At 47.8% G+C, this 25,565-nt stretch overlaps 1 protein-coding gene across 2 annotated transcripts in view; it reads right to left on the bottom strand.

Moving 5' to 3' along the window:
- Hcf (Host cell factor) overlaps nt 1-24,760 on the bottom strand; it is an 84,235-nt gene extending 59,475 nt beyond the window's left edge. For both annotated transcript variants that reach the window (XM_084591784.1, XM_084591785.1), the window contains exons 1-6: nt 24,569-24,760; nt 21,208-21,520; nt 19,753-20,417; nt 18,848-19,066; nt 10,355-10,435; nt 128-255 (exon numbers count right to left, since the gene is read on the bottom strand). In XM_084591784.1, coding sequence (XP_084447910.1) covers nt 128-255; nt 10,355-10,435; nt 18,848-19,066; nt 19,753-20,417; nt 21,208-21,520; nt 24,569-24,728 — 1,566 coding nt within the window. In that variant the 5' untranslated portion in view covers nt 24,729-24,760. The remainder of the gene's footprint in view (nt 1-127; nt 256-10,354; nt 10,436-18,847; nt 19,067-19,752; nt 20,418-21,207; nt 21,521-24,568) is intronic.
- Between the last annotated feature and the right edge of the window lie 805 nt (nt 24,761-25,565).

The raw sequence follows: 25,565 nt of genomic DNA, 5'->3' as shown, positions 1-25,565 counted from the left end.
AGTGCACTTGAGGGACTAGTTAAATTAGTTAAACGGGGTTTTATGGCATGCAACTATGGCTACGGTGCGCCAAACATGGGGAGTAGTTAAAATGTGGGGTATCATCAAAAGTCAGAAAAGTGCTCACCGTCACAGTGGGCAGGTTTCCTGTCACTGTCTTGACCACGTGCTGGCCAGTTGGCGTGGTGGCAATCACCCGGATTTGCTGCTGGCCAGCCCCGCCTGGCGATCGGGTGCGGACCAATGTGACCGTGCCTGCACACACAAGCGTGATGCAACATGAGCACAATATGGATGTGAAGAGGAAGACACACTTAACCCTTCCTACTCCTTTTTTGCAACATTAGCTGCACCTGGCAGGTTGAGACATCTGAATTATGAGGGCAGGACCACAGCACCAGCATGAAGAACTACCAAGTTTCTTGGAGGTGGGTTTCCTAGTTTCAAGTTAGAGGATGGTTTGGCTTGGCTCTATGCTTTTCATACATCAGGTGAAGCGCAGCAAGAACTACGCAAGTAGTGTGCAAGAAAAAAAAAAGGGAGGCGCATCACTATGCGCTCATTTCGTGGCCGAGTGGTTTATGCGGAAACAGGCTCTATTCCGAGCTAATATGTTTGCAATAACTTGCTTCGCGTGCCTGGACATCTTCGCAGTGTGGATCTAAAGAAAAAAATCTGCTCCAAAGAGGTAGTCGAAATCACTGCGCTGCGCGGAGGACACCGCTGGCAGGGTTGCGGGGCAGCGAAAACGCGACACAAACGAAAACGACAAACAAAACATACAAATTCACCGAATCCGGTCTTTTAACCTTAAAAAAAGTGCTTTTTATGGAGTTGATGACAAATGTCAGATGTAAAGTCGAACCCGGTTATATCAAACTCGAATATATCGAATTTTGGTTATATCGAACTCACGAAATATCCCCTTGAAAATCCCATGTAAAAGTATAGGAAAGCCGCGTCATATATCGAACTCAATTTCACCGGTCGTTCGATATATCGAACTCCGCACCACGCAATGGAAAGTGTGCCTTCCCCAAAGACGATCGCATCACCCTTGGCCGTTTGCCGCGTGACATTTTCAAGCCACGCGTGGAAGGAATGTGAGGGGACAGTTCGGCGACAGCTGGTCTGGGCAGCAGCTCGCTTATTGCCCAAAGGCGCGCGCATCTGCAGTTGTCGTTTCCCGCGCGCCAACACATGACGTTTGCAAGCCATGTGCGTGGGTGTGCCCATTCTTTTGCCGAGCTATCTCTCTCCTTCAGCACGCGCTACGCATGCGCCAAGCCAGCTCAGCCCGTTTTCAGACAGACGTCGGACACTTTCTCTAGCGTGTGTGTTGCGTGGGGCGGCGCGCCTGCGTATGTTAAGCGGCAGCTCAGTTTTTTTTTTCTTCTTTGTTTTTTTTTTGCGAGAGTCATTGTTTTCTTATTGTTGTGCTGTACGCGCGGCGTAGCGTAAGATATGACGGCTGCGGATGTTATAAGCGGTAGGGTATTTTTTTATTATTATTTTTTTGCAGGGATGTTTATTTTATTTGTTTTTTTTTTATCCTTTATCCTTGCATGTATGAATCAGCGAAAGCACGCGGTCAGTTGCTGCGATCATGACGCCCGTCCCAAGCGCGCGGTGTGATAAATCGAACCAGGCTTGTGCAATCAAGCCATCACGGGCACTCTGCCAAGTTCGCTCCTGGTCACCGCAGGAGCTATCAAAAGATAAAACGCGCCCTGACGTTATCGCGGTACAGCATCTTGGCACGCTGCCAATGAGCTGTGGATGAGACGACTGAAACGGACTGAGGCGCGCCATCGACATGCAAGCGAAAATGCTTGCGATTTCTGCCACGGCGACACAGAAACCTTGTTTTGAGCTGTCGCGGTGGCTCGAGCAGCGAGAGGGACGCAGTTCCAACAAGTTTGAAAATTTTCGCTCTGTTGCTGCCGCTCGTCGCTTGCATGTGAGCGAGCTGGCCTTAACGCATTTTTTTTTTTTTTTTCAAATTCTCGGGTGCAAAAGTGGAGGGTGGGTTCATTATGCGAGTGGGTTTATTACACGACAAACACGGTATCGTTTTTTCACATCGTAAGTGCCGTCACAAGCCGATTTTTGTATATCGAATTATCGATATATCGAACTATTTCGCGATCCCCTTCGAGTTCGATATATCCGGGTTCGACTGTATTAAGCTTGCAGACAAAGCAACTATTATTTCCTCTCATCAAAAGCAGGCACTATTTTCATTGCGGATGCCAGGAGCGCAAGCAAGAGCTCTAGCTTTGGCGGTGTTGCACTTGATGTATGAAACAGAGTATATAGGGTTTAACGTCCCAAACCAACTCCGGTTATGAGATGCCATAATGGAGGGCCCCAAAAGTTCTGACCAAGTGGGGTTCTTTAAGGAGGGACACAGCTCTTTGAGAAGAAAAAATCGCGAAAAAATCAATTTTTTGAAACTTGACATTTTCAGAATCTGTAGCTATTATTCCTTTAATTCACCAGGTTTTATATCTCGCGGTGCAGTATTTGGGCCACAGAATCGATTTATAGCATCACTGTCAGCTGAAATCCGCGCAAAAACATTTTTTTTTCCCGAGGCGCGTAGGTCTTTTTCCACGCGGGCGATCGCAGCCATCTTGGTCTTGTTGGAAAGAGCGGCTTTTTTCCCATTTCCCGCCACAAGTGCCTCTGCTGGCTTACTGGTGACGTTGAAATCCGAGCATAAAAAAAGTACAAACGCGCGGTTGTATTCGTCGAGCTAGCACAAGTGATTAAAAGCGCGCTGTGATTGGTCGCGCAAAGTTCCCATCGTCTGCTCCTCTGCAGGCAACGCGTCTCTACTTGTTCAGTCATAGGGTTGTGACGAGTGCGGCACGATGTCGGAAGCAACGCCGAAGTTTGCCACGAGTCACAAGTTCGGCAAAAAGAAGAAACGATCGGCCTACAACTTCAAGAAGCGCTCAGTTTCTTCGGCCGGCGTCGAGAATAGTCCGCCGCCAACAGCAAGTGATGCCGAAGCCGCGGGCAGTACCAAAGTGGACTTAGGCCTAACCGGATCGCCAACAAGTGAATGCATTCCGGACAGCAGACGCATTCGGCGCGACACCGAAATATTGCAGCGTACGGAGTTGTTGCAGAGAGAAATGGTAGCCCAAGAAAAGCTACAAGTTCTTTAGTCAACACCGGCCACCAAGCGAAAGATGGATTTTTTTCACTCGCGCTGACGATGCTGTAGCCGCGTCATCTGGAAGCACCTTTTTTATTGCCACTTGAAAAATTTTATTTTATCTTGAAATTCTTATGTAGTTGCCATGGCTGTGAGACGAGCTGCTAAATGTCTAATACAGTCGAACCCGGTCATATCGAACCCGGATATATCGAATTTTGGTTATATCGAACTCGCAGAATATTCCCTTGAAAATCCCATGTAAAAGTATAGGAAATCCGCGTCATATATCGAACTCTATTTAACCGGTCGTTCGACATATCGAACTCCGCACCACGCACTGGAAAGTGGGCCTTCCCCAAAGACGATCGCATCACCCTTGGCCGTTTGCCGCGTGACGTTTTCAAGCCACGCGCGGAAGGAATGAGGGGACAGTTCGGCGACGGCAGCTCTGGGCAGCGCCGCGCCCATTCCCCAAAGGCGTGTGCATCTGCAGTTATCGTTTCCCGCCGCCAGCACATGGCGTTTGCAAGCCATGTTTGCAAGCCATGTTTGCAAGCGTGGGTATGCCCATTCTTTTGCCGAGCTATCTTTCCTTCAGCACGCGCTACGCATGCGCCAAGCCAGCTCAGCCCGTTTTCAGACAGACGTCGGACGCTTTAGCGTGTGTTGTGAACCCCCTGCACGCGGCGGCTGACGTGGCTCTCTCTCTTTTTTTTTTTGCGAGAGTCATTCATTTTTATCTGTGTGCTGTACGCGCGGCGTAGCGTAAGATATGGCGGCTGCAGACGTTAAGAAGCAACAGGACTTTTTTTTTGGCGGGAGTCGTTTATCCTTGCATGTATGAATCAACGAAAGCGCACGATCAGCTGCTGCGATCATTATGCCCGCTCCAAGCACGGCGTGATAAATCGAACTAGGCTTGTGCAATCAAGCCATCACGGGCACTCTGCCAAGTTTGCTCCCCGTCACCGCAGAAACTATCAAAAGATAAACGCGCCCTGACGTTATCGCTGCGCAGCATCTTGGCATGGTGCCAAGAAATGAGCTGTGGATGAGAGGACCGAAACGGAGTGGCACGCCCCATCGACATGCAAGCGAAAATGCTCGCAATTTCTGATTTCTGCCGCAGCGACACAGAAACCTTGTTTTGAGCTGCCGCGGTGACTCGAGCGGCGAGAGGGACGCAGTCCCAAGTTTGAAAATTTTCGCTCTGTCGCTGCCGCATCGTCGCTGAGATCACTCAATCGCTCGCATGTGAGCAAGCTGGCCGTAACGCTTTTTTTTTTTTTTCAAATTCTCGGGTGCAAAAGTGTAGGGTGGGTTCATTATGCGAGTGGGTTCATTAGGTACGCGACAAATACGGTATCGTTTTTTCGCATCGTAAGTGCCGTCCCAAGCAGATTTCTGTATATCGAATTATCGATATATCTAACTATCTCGCGATCCCCTTCGAGTTCGATATACAGTCGTGCCCCGTTAATATGACCCCCGTTAATATGGACGACCCGAATTATGGACAGTTTTTCTGGGGACGAAACTTTTTCAATGTATTTATGCCTCGTTAATATGGAAACTCGCCATCCGGACAATGTACAGGGGAAGCATGCACGCGCCCCACTTGGGCCCATGTATTTTTGTCTCGTTAATATGGACAGTGCTTGAGAAAAAGCAGAGTAGTCCGAACGCAAGTTAAGGGGAGACGCGGGTCGAAAAACTGCGATTTTCAGTAAAAAAGTCACTTTTGTGATTTTGACTGTTTCAGCAACACTGATCCTTCCTCTTTAATATATAAAAAAATCAGAGCCGAAAACAGTCGCGAAATCATTTAAAAAGTCTGTTAAAGCACGCAAGGTGGCTAAAGAAGGGGCAGATACGACCCATGTTCAAGCGCGTGACGCGTCAAATCGCGGCGTCGCACGCCACTGAAATTTTGCAAGGCGGCAGGCCTACGCTTTTTCTCCCTAAAGCTGGCTTTGCCGCTTCACAAACCCCCAGCAAGTAATAAAAAAAAAAAGTTTCGCCACCCAAACCTAGCATTTTCACTGGCCATTTAAATCACGTGGTGCGATTTCGACCACGCCATTGGCTGTCAGTGTGGGAAGCAGCCATAGCTCGTCTGCTCTTCATGCGACGCGTAGCTCGCTGTCACGCTGGCCCGCTAGTTTTCTTTCGGCGTGTTTTCAAAATTTCATGCATCTTCGTGCTCGTCGCTGCGATAGAATCCGAGAAGAAACGTGACTTTCGGTGTCGAAAGTACCGATCAAACCACGCGTTCAAGGGAAGTCACCGGCAAAGTGAAACGGCGTGCAGTGGAGACGTCTGCGGAAGCTAGGCCTAACCTCGGCGGAGGCGACACTTTTGACAGCTCGAAGCCGGCTGGGCACTGAAGTTTCAGTGACAGCTTAGACGATTTCGTCAGTGCATTGGATAAGAAGATAAGGATCTTCGAGCGTTGAGGAGACCTAGTACGGCGAGTGCCTTTATCGGCGAGATCGGTGCCGCGAACGCACTGGCGAGCGAGCAGCATGTCGGGAGCGCGGACGCTGCTAACTTTCCGTTCGCGAGTTGGCCAAGAAGTGAAAAGGACTCTCGTCGTTTCTAGAGCTGCGTTGCAGCAGTGTAGCGTGTGCCACGTCCGTTGTGTCGTAGTCGTGCGCGGTGTGCAGCTCCGGTGGAAGACGCCCTTCAGCCAGCCCGAGGGAGATTTTTGCCGTGAACGTCAATGCAGGGGTTGCGGCGCTCGTTATTGGTGCTGGATACAATCAACTTTCCCGATTTTGTGTGGTTCTTGGTTTGCCGAAACAAGTGCACCATAAGGAGTTTAATGCCATAACAAAAAATGTGCACCTTGTGGTTACAAAGCAGTGGCTGACAGAAGCAAGGTCTCAGCATCACTAAATAGCCAAGAAAGCACGCCTTGAGAATGCTGCTCACAATGTCACTGTGGGAGCAACATATGATGCTGGTGAATTCTAAAACTGTGCACTGTATCATAATACCCTGGCCTGCATTGTGTGCAATTTTCATGCAGATAGTGCTGCTACAACAGCAATAAACAGCTTTTGTATCTTTAAATCGCATTTTTCTCGAATTCGTATTTTGGGCCGAATATGAGTTTTGTGCACAATATTTTATGTCGTTATTTTAGTTCAATCAACACCAAATTTGGCATGCATAATCTTTAGGATGTGTAGAATGCAAGTATCTAGGTTTAAATGCAATCAGCAGTATTTTTGGGCATGCAAATTTAAAAAATTATCTGGTGCTAGCCACTAAAAACAAGGCACCAGATATAAAATTGTCTCAAAACATTGCATGCCAAGGGATTGTTGCTATGTTGCTTATTTGCACTCAGTGGAGTGTTGGGGACAAGAAGAACTAGTTGGCTCTGCCCTACCATGCTTGCTGCTGTGTACAGCAGCTGCACAAACATGCATTGTTTTTCACTTATGCATGGCATTTAGAATATAAAAACATTAAGCTATTTTAAAACTAAAAGCATATTTAGAAAGAGGAGATCAATCTCTATAAGTGGTGCAATTTTCATTCACCTAGCATCAATATTAAGAAAAAAATGTTTTCGAGGAGCATCTCCCCTTAAAGAAGGGTGCGCCGCCCGCGAACCTACGCCACAGCCGATATACGGCGGGTGCCTGAACGAGTCTTGTGGGGTTGGAAAGAACCAAAGCCGGCGTGTCGCCGTTCTAAGGAAGGGGGGAGGGGGGGAAGGGGAGCGCAAGAGCGGAGAAGAGCGTACACAGCAAACCGAGTTTCAGCGTAAGAAAGACCTCGAAAGGGGGAACCAGGAGACTTCTGGGTGCAGCGGAAGTGCCGCCGCAGTCAGGAAAACAGCAACATGTGGTTGCAATAAATTCTGCTGAACGTGAACAGAGAGGCCGGTAAAAGCGTAAGAAAGAAATGACAGGAAGAAAGAAGTGCCTACAGTGGCAGTGGGAACTGAAGTTTTCTTTTCCAAAGCGCAATGTGTGTTCCATGAAGCCGTTAACGCTTTTCGGTGAGAGTTAAGACACACTCACAAAGTACAGCGACAAAAGAGTCGACGTACGAACACGCAACCCGGACCGGGCGTCCCGTCCTGGGTGCGCTTCCCTCTCATGCTCCTCGTTTTAGTCCTTGTTGCGCTGCCGAACGGTCAAACTTTGCACACTAGGCGTTCCGTATGTCGGCTTCGCTTTGAGTCAACGATGCGGCCTTGACAAGGTCTGAGCTCTTCGTAATCGGCTAGCCGTCGTTCTAAACTGTACTTCAGCTTGCAGTGTTTGTTTTATGGGAACACATAACGGCGCCAAGAAGATGGGATGTTCGATAGCCCTCTGCATAGCAGCTTGCCAGCTTGACTCCTTCGCTTTCTCACAGAAACAGTACAAGGCAAAAAAAGAAAGAATCAGAAGACCGGAAAGGCAGAAAGGTTAACTAGGCAAAAAAGTGCACAGCATCAGGAGCCTGTAGCCCTGAACTTGAGTCTGGCTTTTGGCATGGCGGGAGTAAACGCAAAAGAACAGATTTGAACGTAGGCGCGAAGAAATCTGAATACAAGCGGCAAAAGCCATCTCAGTCAATCCAAGCTGCGAGGGACTAGTGTCGACAGCACAGCTGTTTCCTCGCCTCAGGAGAATCTCAAGCAGCTACTTAGCGGCTACTTAGCTCAGTGAAGAGGCCATTTCGGAAGTGGCGGTGAGTAGAGAATCAGACGCTGATTCATCGCCCAGTGAGGAGTTTGTGCTCGAAAGTTCGACCAACACAAAGCCCAACATCACAAGTGTCATGGTAAGCGAGTCGCTTCAGACTGCACTACAATTTTTCGAAGACAACAATGACAAGGATAATGCACTCAAAAGTGCCGGTGTTCTGTGGAATTATAAATCCAGTGCACACCGTTATGTACAAAATCAGTCGTTAATTACAATTCTCTTTTCTCAATAAAGTCCTTTTTGTTTTTATTAATGACTCGTCATTATAGATGACTCGCTTTATGGACAGTTTTGCTCGGAAACCAGAGTGCCCATATTAACGAGGCACGACTGTATCCGGGTTCGACTGTATTAGCTCAATTTAAAAACTGCTTCCAAAGTTGCATTCCTTATCGCCGTATTCATGAACACGTCTTCACTCCTACTCCAAGCTGCCCTAGAGGCCTGTACGACGCTACCTTGGCCGCTCCTCGACGGCCACTCCACTTGTAAACATGGCGGACGGCGGACACCGCATCGTTCGCTTGCTGTGTGGACTTCGTTCTAGCGGTATACCAAACTTTTCACGGAAGTGGATACGACGAGGATGCACCTAACCATTATCTAAAGCATCGGCTGATAATTACAGCGCCCTGTAACTTCTGGAACGCTATCGTTTTACGGATGCGGCCATGGCTAGCCTCCCGCCGCCTCTGCCGCCCACGTCGAACATGGATATCCGTGATCAGCCATTGACGTTTATACTGTGTTGATCGTCGATCATCATATTGTGCGAACTTGTGGAGGACGGCGTATTGCATGCAGTAAGCTAGGGGGAACCGGAGGCGCGGTGGAGCTGTGCGCACCTCTGTGCTGCACCCCACTCATCAATGGCTTGCCCGGCACCTGAGGGTATGTACTATCATACTCTCTATCGTCTTCGGACGTGCGGCGCTGTCGAGGAAGCGCATTGGTTTGCCCATCCTACGGAGGGATATTAGCAGTCGGTGAAGAGCATGGCTTTTGAAGCACGTTTTCAATTACTGTTCCCAGCTTGTACTGTTCCCAGTTTGTTTGGTCACTGCAGGCAGCATTTGCTTCTACAGAGTCGAATTGTGCATGCGCTGCAAACCATCAAGCATGTTTTCACCGTTCGCCCCCGAGCCCCCTCTAGGCAAAGGAAGAACGTAGATCTCATACCAAATAAACCGAAGTATTCACACCACTACGTCATGTTCTATGTAAGCTCTATGTCACCAGCACGCAATGTTGCCAGATGCAAAAGAATTTTCGACTATTTTTTCCCAGCTACCTTTTTCCTCCAGCCTACAAAACAAGTTCCACTACGCTGTTAATGTTGAGGTTGCTTGCGAAAGTTGTTTAGTAAGACTCGACATGAAAAACTGAGCGTGTTACACACTTCAGCACTCAGTTTTGGGGAAAGCGTTCACCTTAATCTCGTCCCCATACGCCAGTTGCGCTGCTTCGAGTGGAGGACGTATTCTCAAGGAGACCTTGTCGGAGTAAATGCCGAGGGGCGTTCATGAATCCGAATCAGCCCTGGAATGGAGGAGTGGCCGACTACTCAGTTTCATTTTCGCTGTTATGACCTTTGCGCCACACTTTCCAGCTCCCGACAACCGTGCCTGTCGGCCACGTGCTAGTCAGCTAACCGATCGCAGTTGTGTGGTGCTGAGGACGGTCACTGGCCGTAATGGGCATTTACTGCTCTTCCATCTGTGCAGTTCTCCATTGCTCTAGAAACGAACACTCCTCAAGTGCACTTCAGCACGCGGTGAAGCCTTACGTGCGACGCAGGCTGCTTGTGATGGGGCACCGCTGCTACAGTCAAAACCGTATACGTTGAACTCTCTCTCAAAAAAAAAAAAAAAAAAAAAAGACAAAAGACAAACAAACAAACAAGGAATTAGTTTGATAATCCATCTAATTTGATAAAAATCGTCTGTTGAATTTGATAATGTACACACCACACCTCTTTAAAAAGCATTCTTTATGTGTACCGCAAGAGTATTACTGCAAGAAGGTCACCCGATCTGCTTTTTAGCTTTGAAAGCATTACTCAGTATGCACTTCTCAACGTTGTCAAGTGACTACGAACAGCTTAGCCTAAAGCCTTCAATGGACCTACAGTGGCGGCAAACAATGCTCAGCGCATGAAGTGCATCGGAACACGATGGCGGGTCGGATGGCGCTGTTCTAACAATTGGGCAACCACTGCCCAATTTTTTGCAAGAGAATTTTCCTTTTTTTTTTTAAGGTCATTTGACAATTAAAATTTTTATACTTCTTTATGGTCCCGTGAAGTTCGAATTAACGAGCTTTTAATGCAGCACAGATCGAATAATCGAATTTTAACTGAATGAGAACCAAAGAAAACCAAGCTTGAAACAAATGCCGTGTCACAATGAACAGATCAAACAACAAACCGGTTCCCGCTGTCCCTTTTGACAGCAGTATGTGGGTTACAGCTCACCTCGCAGGCCCGATGCCAGTGAGGCGGCCGCAGGAACACGGATGGCAGGGCTCTGGGTTGGTGTCTGGGGCTGGGCAATGCCTGCAACAAAGGAAAAACACATTGAGCCAAGGCAAAGAAATATGTAGTCAAATCGCTGCTCCATTCAACATCCCTAGCCCAATGGAGTTAGCCCACGTTAACTCAAACTCACCTATCTCAAACGTTGTTTCAAACCATTTTTCACGTCTCACAGCAGGCACCCTGCATCTAACTGCTTAAATCTAAAAGCTTTCAGAATGCAATTCAATTCTCAAAATCTGATCTGATACTGCCCACAGATGGCGCCTGAAGTCGCAGGCCATCATCATCATCATATTTTCCATCTGCCGCGACCTTCCGTGATTCATACCGGCATCGGTATCACCAGCCCCAGCCGCCCCGGCTTTGTTTTGTGACTGTTAAAGGCACGAGTAGTGTAAGCGCGGTTGCACAGCGAGTTGCAACGACGATAAAGCAGGCGGATGGCAAACGGTAGTCATGAGACGCTGACCAAGCGGATTAAGAGGGCACCATGGACGACTGTGCTTGGCTGGCTTTTGTCTGCGCAGAACTCCCGTGTCTACGGACATGGTATTGTATCCCGTAGTTTCAAGGTGACCGGGATTTCAAACAGTTTAGACGGGACAACTTGTGGGGTGAACGTGACCAGAGCACAGCACCAGCTTGGAGTCTGAGGACTCCACGAGTGACAATTGAATTGTAAATAAATGACGCACATTCACCAACTGGTCCATTCTTACTTGAAAGAAAAGAAAAATTTCCGCATGTCGTGTGTATGGGCCGCACCACGAAAATTAACCCTCGAATCTGGAAAAAACAAAAAGTGCAGCCCATACAGACGTTTATATAGGACATCTAACTAGCACATTCATTCATACCCCGTACTACAGCCGAGCCCACTTATAACGGCCCCACTTAAGACAAACGCTAGTTTATGACGAACAAGTCCTGCGTGACCGTCAAAATAAACATTAGGGCTATGGCACCGTCACAGCTACAACAATCGTCCATTAGCCTAGCCAATCGGTTACAGCGAACGAAATTAGTGCTGTGGACCACTTTGTACATAGCGAGAGCTGCCGAACCTGTGCTGTGCAACCTGCAACAATAGCTTTCCTGATTCTCCCGCTGGCGTCTTGCCGGCGGCAAGGGGGGTGGCGAGAAGAGCGCCACCGAAATAAAGGAAAAAAAGAAAAGTGACACCTTATTCGCCACAGTCGTCAGTGCTGCAGTGAAGTTTGCTACCAATCAACATCATAGCAAGTGATCACATGCTTTGTTTGACGGAAACGAGCATTTTAATGCTCATTTTTTATTAAGCTGTATAGTTGGTATTGATTTTCTTTATTGTGGGCTGCTTCGTCCATCGTGCTTATTTTGTTCTTGGTTTGCTTAATGTTCGGATGTTAATTATATTTATATTTTCTTTTCAACGTCACAAGCTGTGTTTCTTTAATTTGTTGATTCACCAATGTTTTTATCATTTGCATATACAGTAAAAGCTCGTTAATTCGGACTTCTAGGGACCGTAAGATATGTCCGAATTAACCGAATGTCCGAATTATCGAGAGAAAAAAAAAAAAAAAACATGCACGATTTTATCTCAACATACCTTAATTACTTAAAATAATCACGGATGCTTGTCTGCTTTCCCGCAGAAACCCACGCGGATACTATTTTCCTCAGTCCTTCCGGGTGCTCAGCAGTGCACATGCCATCTGCAGTGCCCCAACAAAATTCCTCTAACACAACAAGGGCCTCTGCTGCTTCCTTCACAATGCGAGGGGGCCGAGGCTGCTCCTCTCGTAGCCCCTCTTCCTTCTCCAAATCTTCGCCGTGCAGTACGTCCCGGACAATTTCTTCCTCAGTTAGAGAACCGGCTGTAGCAACGCCGTCATCAATGCTGATGTAATCGGCGAGTGTCACCGCATCCGGCAGCACACCTCCGAAATCCGGGCAGTCATCTGCATTGTCGTCTGGCGACACTTCTGCCACTGTGTCATTGCAGGGCTCAGGCAAAATGAAGCCACTGTGTCGAAAACAGTTAGCGATGACGTGCGCAGGCGTGTTCTTCCAAACGTAGGCAAGAATGTTGACTGCGCTCAGAAGATCCACGTCGTACTGCTTACAGACTTCATTGCACAGTAGCATGCGTTCCAGCACGCGCCTGCGGTATTTAGTCTTCACATACTGAATTATACCTTGGTCCATCGGTTGGAGGGCCAATGTAGTGTTGGGCGGCAAAAAAAACAACTTCAATGTTGTTCAGTACGGTGGCACTGTTATGTGCACTACAGTTGTCAAGGACAATTGACACCTCAAGGTTCTTCACGGAAAACTGTCGGTCTAACTTTTGTATCCAGCCGCGAAAAATTTCCGATGTTATCCAGGCCTTTTTATTAGCCTGGTACTCCACCGGAAGAGCAGGCACGTTTTTAAAGCACCGTGGCTTTTGTGCCTTTCCAATGACGACAGGTGGCAAGCGCTCTGTCCCTGTCATGTTTGTGGCTAAAAGAACGGTGACTCGTTCTTTACTCCTTTTTCCTCCGATGCAGGGATCTCCTTTCATTGTCACAGTCTTGTCAGGCAATGCCTTAAAGAAAAGTGCTGTTTCATCAGCATTAAAAATGTCATTTGGATCATATGCTGCGATATGTTCCAGCAGCTGAGCGTTCTTCCAGTTGTTGGCAACATCTTCGTTGACGGCACCTCTTTCGCCGCACATAGTCTTGAAAACGAGACCATGTCTGTCTCTAAAGCGCGCACACCACCCTTCTGACGCTTTGAATCCATTGATATGCATCATCAGTGCAAACCTCTTGGCCTGCGCCATGATGAGGGGTCCACTCAATGGGAGGTTTGCATCACGCGAGTTGACCACCCACCGAAGCAAGGCTTCTTCCAACTCCAGATGAGCTGCTGTTCGCTGACGCTTTCTTGACGCTTGGAACTTCTCGCTTTCGAACGCCTGAAGAATCTGTTCTTCATTTTTTACATATGTGCTTAAAGTACTCCTTTTAACATCATATTTTTTCACTGCTTCTTGTCGGGAGAGCCCGTTCTTAAGGGCCCGCAAAATTTCCACTTTGGTAGCCAAGTCCTTGGCCTCGTAGCTCTTGGGCTGTTTCGCCGGTGTTGCCATCGGGGGCGAGTGCGGTGATACCAGCGCACAACAGAGAAGCAATGAGCCGCACTAAAGCGAGCAGTCTTCAATACAACAGCGTAGCGCACCGACAGCAGCAAAACGACAAAATGGCACCGCCAGTAACGTCGACTTGTGAAAAAACAAGAAAAGCACCCATCCAGCCACAAGTCGAGCCAAGTTGATTAATTGATGTCCATGGCGATGCTACTTTTGGGTATCGCTATTGCGGCGCGTTCGTTTTATTTTTGTTCTTGAGCCTCGGTAGCTGCCCGAAGTTGTCCGAACTATCCGTTGTGCGGTCAAATCTGTCCGAATTAACGAGCATTTCGTCCCATAGACTCCTATACATAATTCTGGGGACCAGGCGCGAAGGTCGAATTATCAGATTTTCCAAATTAACGGGAGTCGAATTAACAAGCTTTTACTGTAGCCCCCCCCCCCCCCCCACCGTATACTCATGCAATACCCTAAGTCATGTGGGCTTTAGGGGTATTTTGTATAAATATACATAAATAATACATAAGTAAATACAAAGCGGGTTGAAAACAACTTGGTTGATAAAATTTTCAGGACATAAAGCCATAAAAAATGTCTGACTGTATTGTGCGCAATGTGTTGAATTTGTTTTTTTCAACACACTTTCAAGCCTTGACAAATGATATGAACACGCAAGGGGCAACCAACCTGGCGAGATCAAAAAAAATCAGGATATACACACTAAAACCTCGTTTATCTGGATCTCATTAAATCGGAAATTGAGTAAGGGGAGACACTGGTCTTAAAACAAATTTTTTTATTATTAGAGATATCAAAATAAAATTTGGTGTGTATATATATTTCTTCCTGCTGTTTTCAAAAATATAATTTGTTTTACTATATCTCAATTAGTTCTCATGCTATGGAAACATAACATATAAAGTGCGTTAACATATAAAAATGTCAAATTATGCCGATGCACCATAATTTTTAAATATATTTAGCTGGCATTACTCTCCCCCAAATTTGATATGTTCAACCTAGCAACATAAAAATAGCATAGCTCCACCGTTCAGTTCTTCCTGAATGCAACTGTGTAAGACTTATTAAAATTGTACCACAAGAACGTAATGAAAAGTTCCGTAAGGCTAGTCATGTTGGCAAAAAATATGAAGTTGAGAAAATCACATTTGAAGTTTTGACTCTGACCGCAGAAAATTTTGGGAGGAATCTTCAAGTGCAGATTTTATTTCAGTGTTCCCTATCTGTCCCCCTGCAAAACAAAACAAAAAGTGTCTTATTTCATCCAACAAAACATTTCCTAAAAATATTGAAGTGTGTACATGACGAAATTGTAAGAAAAAAAAAATCAAAGTTATGGGTTTATTTTTTTTTATTGTTTTTTAAACCGACGAAAGCACGGGGCTAGGATGTCCAGCACCAAGGATAATATCTTGAGCCCTGCAAACGGTTTCATGAGGGAATTAGCGGTCCCGTGCCAAGGGGGCCTGTAGCAAACAGTTGGGTGGCCCTGAAAAGCTCTGTTGTGACGCTCGTGCGATTGACCGCTCGCATCTTCGCGATCTCGCCGCAGGTTCCGCACTTCGTGTGCGCAATAAAGTTGTTAACGCTTTCATGTCCACAATCGCGAACTCTGTACTGGCATCGCATTCCGCACGGAGGCCGCGGTGAAACTCGCGTTGGGTCACCGGCTTTCCTGACAAAACGGACTTTGCGCCGACCGCTCAACACATTGCGTCAACTCCGCCATAGAGTAGTACGCGGCGGCGGCTCTCAGTGTATCGTGATCCGGGATGCAGTTCGCACTGTCGTAACGCAAGTCCCGACAGCACGCTTGCAGCTTATGTTCCACGCCTACGCCTGTTCCTTACGGCTTCCAAAGGCTAGTTGCGTGCACGGTTACAATCTATCGTTGTCCGGCATCTCGATTCTCAAGGGGAAAAAAAGAAAAAACGATCGACACAAAAGGGTGCTTCGAGAAACGCGTGCACAAATGCAGACGCACGCGAAGAGGCAGCCACGGCGGCAAAACAGAAAGAAAAAAAAAAATGACGCGCTGGTCACGCCAGCCAATAGGAGACAGCCAATCAGAGACCATAAACGGCCTTCGGAAAATCGGCACTCGCAGCCATACCGCTCGAGCGACGCCATTTTGAGATAGCGTAAATTGCGCACAAAGAAAACAACTTCAAACCAAGCCTAAGATGGCGGCGGTCGGCCGACTGGAACGCCCGTGGTGCACGCGGGAATTTCGAACAATTTTTCTCTTCTCGGGGGGCATTTCGCGGCTGCCGTGATGTTTTGAAAACCGATTTTATCGCATTTCCTGACCGACTTCAGCGTTAATAATTTGAGTGCAGGTGCTCGAAAGGTTAAACCTTCAGAAAATGGGTGTTTCTCAAAATCGATTTTTTGGCCATTTTCGGCTGTTCTAAGACCCGCGTCTCCCCTTAACTCAAACTCCGATGTGGGCTACCACCCTTCCTGCGTTACCATGCAATACAGCACGGATGTGCATCCGCAGCGGGCAGGCAACCAGAAACCTAAGCGAGGCGAGTTGGTCTGCGTGCTGCTCGGAAAAAACGAAAAACAGCGACTAAATAAGAAAGCTGAAGGGCAAAAAAATGCAATTATGATTGCAAATCATGTGAGCAGTGGCTAGGTGGCGCTAGTGATCGCGCACTTCAAAAGGAGAAGCCACGTCATCATCGTCAGGGTGGCGAGACTGTATTGCTGTCACAGTCACTGCTGTCCCGCGACTGCACTGGCCGCACGCCTGATTTCTTTTTGCCGTTTGTAGTGCGACAATAATAGCGTGCAAATTTTAAAAATAAGCGCCCGTTGCTCTGTCCAACTGTTTGCGGCCTGTTGCCGCTGCCGTCCACAACAATGGCGACCGCCACTCCAGACTCCAGAGAAGAGACGATGCTGCCATCGCTGGCATGCTGACTGATCACGACATATTATCGAAAGTTCTCGATGAAGACTGAAATTGTTCTGCTGATGAAAGTCATGAGGAGCCGCTGCTGCAATGTCGCACTGTGCAGGAGGTCGCCGAAGCTCTCGCTGTACTGAAGGAATTTTGGTTTGGGGGTCATGAGACAGCGAGCGGATGCATCACCACTTGATGGGACAGAAAAAGACATCGCACACATTCCAACGAAGAAACAAACAAAATAAGTAGGTTTCCATGAAACAGAGGTATGTGTATGCCCAGTACATTTTGTTGTTTTCATGGTAAATTCGATAATCCTTAATAGGGTTAACTCGGACACTTTTGCCGGTCCCTTGCAATCCGGATGAACAAGGTTTTACTGTTTTATCTATGCCAATGAACCAGGGAGGGCAGGGAGGGGGGGAGAGGCCGCATTCAAACTTTGTGCACAGTGTTCAGCTTTTGTCGATACTATAATGCGTTGAAAATTTAACAGTATAAGATCTCCCCCGTCCTAGCGTCATGACTTCAAACACACAAGAATTACCACTTTACACCGTGTACCACACACAGGCAGCCAGCTAAACCTAAACACGAGCACAAGTAGCTAAAACAGCAAGCACGCAATGCAACAAGAACCAGCTGTTTTGACTGACTTCATGTGGCTCCTTAGCCAGAGCGATGCTGATGGTGCCAGTGCGGCTGTCGATGATGCTAGCGATTACGATGAAGCTGCTGTTTCCGTTGTACTGGTTTTGAAAAAAATATTCTTGAACGAGCAGTGACAGGTATAGGACAGTGGTTGCAAAATCGGAAAGTTCAGTCAAAAATCCAGAGTCCTCCAGGCAAATCGGGCGGGTTGGCAGGTGTGCGTTACACAACTGCCCACACATCGGGAGCAGTTCGCACACTGAAGGAATGGAGCTCCCCAGGTGACAAAGCATGCGGCCACTGCAGCCGTTTTTCTCACTAGATACCCCTGCCGCATCACTAAAACAGGAAAGGGACCGGAGGAGCTTTCACAGGGAAGCTTTTCCAGGAACCTATGTTAACTACTCACTTTCCTTTTTGTGCGTTCGGCCTCACTTCCTTAGTGGGTCACTACAAGTAACTACCGAACAGTCGTTTTGACCCAAGATCACGCGCGGGGAAGGACCGGGAGACCGACCACCATTACAAGCAGCAGCGGCAGGTGCGTGAGCAGTCTCTCCGGAAGCACGGGTTGAAGACGCGCACCTTGTATGCTTGCTCGAGTCCAGGACCAGAGGGGAGTCCTGCACTGCCTGCGCGGCTCCGATGCTTCCGAGTCGAGAGCGCCTGATTTGGCACGGTTCTCCGTCACCGCCTGCCAGTGCCAATGGCGAAGCGCGATGAGCCACTGACGTGCGACCTGTGCCAAGATGTGCTCCACGTACCCCTGCTCCTCCTTTGTGCTGTGTCACGCGCGCTTTAACCCTTCGGCTGGCCACGCAGCCTGCAAGTGTCCTGAGCTTCGCGAAGAACACGAGTAGTTTTTGCTTGGCGCTCACGGCACCGCGGCATCACTTTTGGGCGCTACAGCAGGGCAATTGGCTGTATTGAGATCCGGGAGATTAGTGCATGTTGTGTAATGCAGCTTACTATTACTTCAATGCAGATGCGCAGTTAACGCTGACGATGCCCTTGGCATGATCTGGCCCAAACCCGCAGTGGGTCAGGTGCCAAAGATAAACAGCACACCAAACAAAATAAGTAAACGCCAGAACGGGCAACTTTGCAGCACCGTGCAAGCCACGCATCGCCAACTCTGCGATAGCCAGTAACGCCGTACTCACTGTGCTGAGGTCGTGTGGCCGTAAACAAATCCCCTTAGCCACGAAAACATTAGCGTGAAAACATTCCTCATGATTCTGCATATGGAATTTGTTCTTTCTTTTCTGATTGTGCCAAAATTTCTGATAGTATCAATTTTTTCGTGACGCACAATTTTTTCATGACGCAATGAGATTCATGTCATTACGATTCTAATGCACAGGGCCGGCTGAAATATTACGAACCCCACTTCTGGTGGAAGTTTCTCACGCTTCCAGTATAAAAATATGATGGTCACTTGAGTTCATACACAAGCGAAGCAGCAGCATGTGCTAACGTATATATAATTCCTACTTCCCAATATTCGCTGCCTTACATGTGGTAGCAAATGTTCTTACCGCCATAGCGTGCTCCGTATTATGGCAGAAACTGTACAGCGCACTGTTGAATGCACTGCCTTGTGCTTCGTGCCAAGCTTGAAGCTTGGAGCGAGAAGGCAGTAAGCGTTCAATGTAACGACATGCCCAAGCAAACAGAGAAGAGTAAAGCAGAGTGTAACCGACTACACAAGTAGCAAGCTCACCAGGCGCCCGAACTGGGCGCAGCTGTGTAGGAGTGACAATCTTGGGGCTTGCAACGGGGGGTGCTACTGCTGGTGCGGGGGTGGCGGCAGCAGCAGCAACAGCAGCAGGAGCAGCTGGTGCCGGGGGAGCCACAGGGGCAGCTGGTGCCACAGGTGGTGGGGGCACCGCGCTCGTCGGGGGAACATCGTAGCGCTGCAGCTGTAGCAGGTAGGCTTCCGCTACAAATGGAACCCAGATCAAGTAAGAAATATCAGGACAAGTGCAACACCACAAGCCCTTTCCAAAAGCATGCAGTGAGCCGTAGCCATGATCTTGTTCGGACACCGCTGTCGCAGTTACAGGAGTAGGTCGTGGAATTGGCATTTTGTCAAAGCCGAACTGGCCTCTAAATATACACACTCGATAAGCCAGTGCACCACAGCCTGGAGAGGACACAAGGAAGAGGCGACGCATCGGCGCCAGTATGCATGCATGCATTTCCCTAGAATGGATTTGACTCCTCCCAACACTGCTCCACTTGCTCGTCAGATACACGAGACGCTTCGCATTGCAGCCCCGCCCAGCAGTGCAACCAGAGCTCGAGTTTTACCGATGCTGACATCAACAAACACCACAAACAAACAAACCCCCTCTCTCGCACTTCCTCACAGCCCTCTCGTTTCTTTCGAGACTTTAAGAAACTGAAGTCTGCTTTGAACTTGCGTGCTTTTAACCTTACAAAAACTGTCTAGCCAGGCCGGAGCTATTGTGCGCAACCATTTTTTTTTTATCTTTTGAAGGCATGGGTTTCGCAGACGACTATTTAAGAAAAACTGTCCTAAGCTAGGAAAACATCCAGCGTCCACATGCAACGCCCATGTCCAGCTCAGCAAATGAAGCCACCAAGGCAGCAAGCCCCCCCCACCTGTGGGCACAGCTCCCCAGCAGACCTCAAGGGTGGCGGTGGAGGCCCGCACAAGCTGGACGCGAGACGGTGGTGGTGGCTTCTCCGTCTCAAGGTACCATAGGTCCTTGCAGCACACCTGGTTGTTCCAGGCCTTGCGGTAGCCATCGCGACCACTCCAGATATAGAGGCGCGAGTTGATGGCCACCGAACAGTGGCCCGCTCGCGCCCGCGGCACAGCATCTTCAAAGACCTCCATGGCCAGTGGCTCCCAAGCCATCGTTTCCAGGTTGAGAGAGGCCAGCGTGTTGGTGCATTTCCACTCCTTCTCGTGCGTTGACGCCTTGTTCTCATCCATTACGAGCGGCACCCAGCCACCGAAGACAAACATGCGCTGGCCGATAAGCGTGGCCGAGTGCAGGCTCCTGGGCAGCGGAGCCACTCCGCCGACCTGCGGCTTGCTCCAGCTCATAGAGTCCACATCCAGCTGCCAGAGGTCACCCAGCCGGCAGCCGCTCATGCCACCATACACAATGAGACGTGGCTGTCGACCCTCGCGGCTTTGGTAGGCCACCGCCGTGTGCGACTCCCGCGGGGGTGGAGGCTGGCCAAACACCTGGGGCACATCCCAGGCCATCGAGCTCGAGAAGGGGCGCAGCTCCAGCGTGTAGAGATCGTTCAGGTACCTGCAACGATCAGCCCACCTATAGAGCCCCTCACTCTTTCCCTTATTTTGCAAGAACTGCCTTGAATTCAGACAAATTTGTGACAAACCACCTCTAACCTACAGCTTCAAGTAACCTAAAAGGCTAAAGCATAATTTACATGCCAAAATTCGCATTGTAGCAGCAATCGGAAAGAGGAAAATACTCCATTCACCACCACAAACAATATGAATGTGCGAGCGCTTGGCTATACTAGCCTAGTCCTCTTACAAACAGGCAACAGCCATATTTTCACAGGCAGAAATGTTAAAACTGATTTAGCCAAGCTAGCCGGATTAGGAAAGCTCGCCACAAGAACAAAGTATATGTGCATGTTGTGCAACAAATCAAATGCCACCCTCCCTGTCAGTCACACAAATACAAAACAAAATGCCAATAGCACCTTTCCATCGCAACAAACGTTACCAAATTACAACTTGGAGAAATAAGTCTACATAACCACATTTCTGACCATTTGACTTTCATTCAAGCAAAAAAAAAAAAAAGGCTGCCATTGACCACATGAGCCACCACATTATAAATGTTGCATTAGAATAAATAATACCGGTGCTTTCTATCAATAATATAGCAACCAAATGTTATTTGTGCTCTGTGGCCTCCCCCCTTAACCCATACAAAAATATTAGAATCAAAAGTCGTCGCACACAAGTTGGAAACAAGATCTTGTGGTTCAAAAGCTCTTTCTTTTTCCCGTGCATAAAGGCTGCCCATTATCACACGCATTCCTTTAACTAGAGAGAGCCATACTTACCGAGGAATATTGTTCTTCGGATCGTCGCTGTCATTGGCCAGGCCACCAAAGAGGAAGGCCTTGTTGCCAATAAGCGTGAAGCTGTGCCCCAAACGCGGGCACGGAGGCCCCGGGGCACCCCGAGGCGGCCGCGGTTTGAGCCGCTTCCACTCCCATCTGCTGGCCTGCAGCTCGTACAGCTCGTTGGAGTACTTGCCATACTCCACCATGCCGCCGAACACGAGCAGGCGCGTGCCATCACACACAAAGCCATAGGCCGCACAGCCTGGTGGGATGTCTCCCTTCACTGGCGGCACGAACCACTGGTTGGTAGCTGCACACACGCAAAACCACCACAGTCACCCAAAGTCATCATCAGCTTGGCTACATCCGCTGCAGTTCTTGGAATCTGCTCCACTATAGTGACAGGCGCGCAGTCCGCCGAACGAATGGACTCTTCAGTGTAACAATACCGAATTACTACACTATACCTTGTTATGTGCCTCAGTGGAAGTTGCACAGACTGGCATTTAAGACAATGGATTTGGGATGACCAAGAGGTTCCCGACCTTGAAGTCCCTAGGGCCCAGCATAAGCACATCCAAGATTCCAAAGCCGAAAGCCCAATAAAGTAGCGCATGCCTGCATGCAAATTTCAGGGTCTGTTTCAATTATAGCACCAAAAAATACTAAGCCACTTATTGACAAACAGGAAGAAAAGCAACTGGGTCTGAGAACTTTCTGCCATCTTTGGCTTTGTAGCATCTCTGAACCTGCCGTTCAATGCTGCACCTAGACTTTGACACAAAAGCCTATGGCATATGCTAAAGCTTGGTTACATCCTTTAGACTAATAAACCAGATAGCATTCCGGATAAATAATCTGAAATGCTGACAGTGCAAAATGAGATCATGCAAACAAAGAGGCTGCACACATATTAAACAATTTTCTATTCCCAACAGCAACATATGGCTTTACAGCACATCTGACTGTCAGAAAGGCCAGGCACGTCCATGACTGCATGTACAGTCGTGAGCAAAAGTGGCATACAACACTAAGCCGATGCCGGAGCTCAAGAAAACTGCATGGCAATTTCATCTAGCAACAGCTATCTAAGATCGAGACAATAGTGGCAGTGCCCCATCTTATCCACATGCGTCACTGTCTCACTGTCGCTGTGCCTTACGCTGTCGCTAGATGTCATTTCAATGCAATTTTCTTGAGCTGTGTCACTGGCTGAGTGTTGTATACCACTGTTGCTCACGACTGTGCTCATTAAAGCACTGCAAAGATACCAAAAGGTAGGACAGAGCGGTGGCCTTGCAGGATAGAAATATTGGCTTAAACAAAAGCCTGCTTTTATTGGCGTCTTTTAGTACGTTATTGATTCCCAAGAAGGGCAAGTCTCTCGCAGGGACAGCAGTGTTGCAATGTCTGGAAAATCGCAGCATCACATTGTACCTCTACTTTCATCAGCACAATTCACCTGCAAGCATGCTCCTCATTCGCACAAAGAGACTAGGCTAGAGTAAGATTTATCTGCTGCCCATAGCAGAAGCAACTCTTTTTATCCAACAGAAACTATGAAACATGGCACAGCACTAATGCATGGTATAAGGCCAACAAGAGTGCTTCGGAGAGCCATATAAACATTTTTCTCGCATACATGAAACACACACTATAAAATCACGGCACACATAAGAAAAAGAACAGCACTTGTGTTTCTTCCTTATGCAACTGCCATTCCTGTTGCAAAAAAAAAAAAAAAAAACACAGCAACCACCTATCCCAAAAGCTCATTTTACTCTCGAGCATATTACTAGCACAAGTTTCAACCTAAACGCACACCAGCACCTCTACACTAATAGCCAAACAGGTGGCCTCAAATAACTGGTTTTTAGTGAATGTTCAGGGTGTGTTTTCTTCCAGGAAGGTGTCGAAATAACAAAATAAAACAGCTACTACAAGCCAGCACACACTGCCCTCGTCACAAAACAGTTGCTGCTATATTCTGGGTCAAGAATAATTGCAAAGCTTTAAAGACAAAGATGGTTACACAAAGTATTTAGCTAACAAGATTCACTCAAGTAATGCATAGGGCAACAGCATGCGTGAAAGTCTGAATCTGTTAAACAAAAGTATGACTATTTCAGGGCATCAGTAGCTGTACAGAAGCTCTACTTATCGCACGGTACAATCAATGGCAAGCAAGGATTTTTCAACCCAAAACAGAACGTTTTTATTTTTTTCGTACGTTGTAAACTTTACTCATTTTAAATGGTACAACAGTAACGTAACTCCGGCAAAAAAAAAAAAAAGAAAAACGTACCGCAAGTTATTAGCGTTTGAATCGGATACCGATGATCTGATATTCTTCAGATCAGTGCCTCAAGGTTGGCAACTTGACCCTCCAGCTTTTCGCTACAGCTCGACATATTCTCAGGTACGCCCAAGAGGTTTACGCTCCAGATGACGCAAGAGCTACGAACATTTCGAACCTGCGGTTCCGGGCTACTGCGGATAAATGCTTGCGCTGATTAAGCTCCCAACAATTCAAATTAGGCGTTCTACATAACGCTGCAGATAACCCGAAATTTCCGCGGCCTTGCAGGATCGAAATGGCAACATTGTTGCCGCAAGAAAGCGCCGCAAAGAATCCGGCAGCGCGCCAGCAGAGGCGCCGCGTACGATCTGACGCGGGTTAGGCCTAACCCATAGCGCTGGAGTGAACGTTCGCGCGAAACAGAAAACATTGACAATTATACGTCCACAGTGCGATTTATTGAACCACTGAGGCTGAAATAATTCGAACATGTAACAGTTTTACAAGCGAAAGAGAAATTCAGAAGAAAACCGCCACTGCGAAAATAACTCTAGAAGACCGGGACTTCCGTCAACTATCGCGCGCACTGTACCCGCCATGTAGCGAGCATACTACAAACAGACGCCATCTTGGGAGAAGTTCTCAGGACCGCCGAACTTAAAGAGCTCGCAACTATTTTTTTCAGCGCCGATCTCAAAGACAACGAGCAGCAACAAGGACCGGCGCATCACTGCCGCCGTCGAGCTTGTCTGACAACGTTGCGATCGGTGATTACAACGAAAACTGCAGTTGAAGTTTTCTCATGACACTCATAGGGCGCCGCCATATTGGATGTGACGCCGAGAGCGCGCTATGATCAGCGTCAGAGCCGTCACTGGCGTGCAAAGAATGGTCACGTAAAATGCAAAATAGATGTGCATGCACCCCTGACCCACATGCAATGAACTCAGCGACTGCAGAATGGATTCCAGCTCTGAAAAACCTACTCCTGCACTCATAGACAATACAGGGCGCCATGTTAGTGAGCAGCGCCGAAGCCGAGCCCGCCAAAGTTCTTACATGTGTTGTAGACGTGAAGTTCATCCACTATCCCTTCGTTGCCGCCGCCGAATACAATCATTAAATCTTTGATAGCAACAGCTCTGTGGCCATGACGAGGTCTTGGCGCTGGTCCTGTTGTACTTGTAACCCGCTTCCACTTCAATATGGGTGCCGCCATCTTGATTCATACCCACAATGCTTGTGTAGAAACCGAAGATGCCCGGATGATAAACAACATTCAATATCAGTGCAGAAAGCTCTATTTGAATATTTTTCGCTCCATATTAATAATACGAAAAAAAAAGAACCAATTTTTTTTTACTGCCCGCAATTTATATTCGTTTGATTATGAGATCTTTGCAAGTTTACGATATAAAAGTTTTAAGCCAATCCCGAATGTGCTAAGATGAAAATGCGTACCTACGCAAGAAGCAGCGGCAGCACACTCTAGTGGCAGAGTAGTAAAATAGTCACAGCTGACGGTAAAAGAAGAAAAAAAGGAAAACAAAATCACCACCCTGCTCGTTGCAAGAGGCCACAGTGCATTTACATTAACGTTCTTGCCGTGTGCGGACCGTTTGGGTGCTTTTGGAGAGAACTTCCGCGTAGCTCCATGTAAACGAAAAAAAAACTGTGTTGAGCCGCTCAACCATTTGGTTTGGCATTTGGTGGCTGAACCGCCATCGGTGCTGAACCGCCACCAAATGCATTTCTCATGTGCTTGTTAGTTTCATCCACTCGTGTGACATATCAGAGGCAAATACGCAAGACAAACATATTCGTTATGGTAGGGTGGAAACAAAACGATTTGTCTGACATATAGGTACTTTAACTGCCGCATTTGAAAGTGGCAGCGCGAAACTGCGACAACCAAAGTTTTCGCTCTTGTTTGCCAGCTGTACTCCACCCTCCACTAAGCCCAGAGATCAATTACAGAAAAGCAAAATAAAAGTTTTACAAGTAAGCGCATGTGAATACTGCAGTAGGTGATACACTTTGGCTACGCGAGCACCTC

This window comes from Amblyomma maculatum, chromosome 1 (genome assembly GCF_055883805.1).
Source record: "Amblyomma maculatum isolate TAMU_Amacu chromosome 1, ASM5588380v1, whole genome shotgun sequence".
Classification (NCBI taxonomy): domain Eukaryota; kingdom Metazoa; phylum Arthropoda; class Arachnida; order Ixodida; family Ixodidae; genus Amblyomma; species Amblyomma maculatum.
This window is presented reverse-complemented; position numbering and strand designations above follow the sequence as displayed.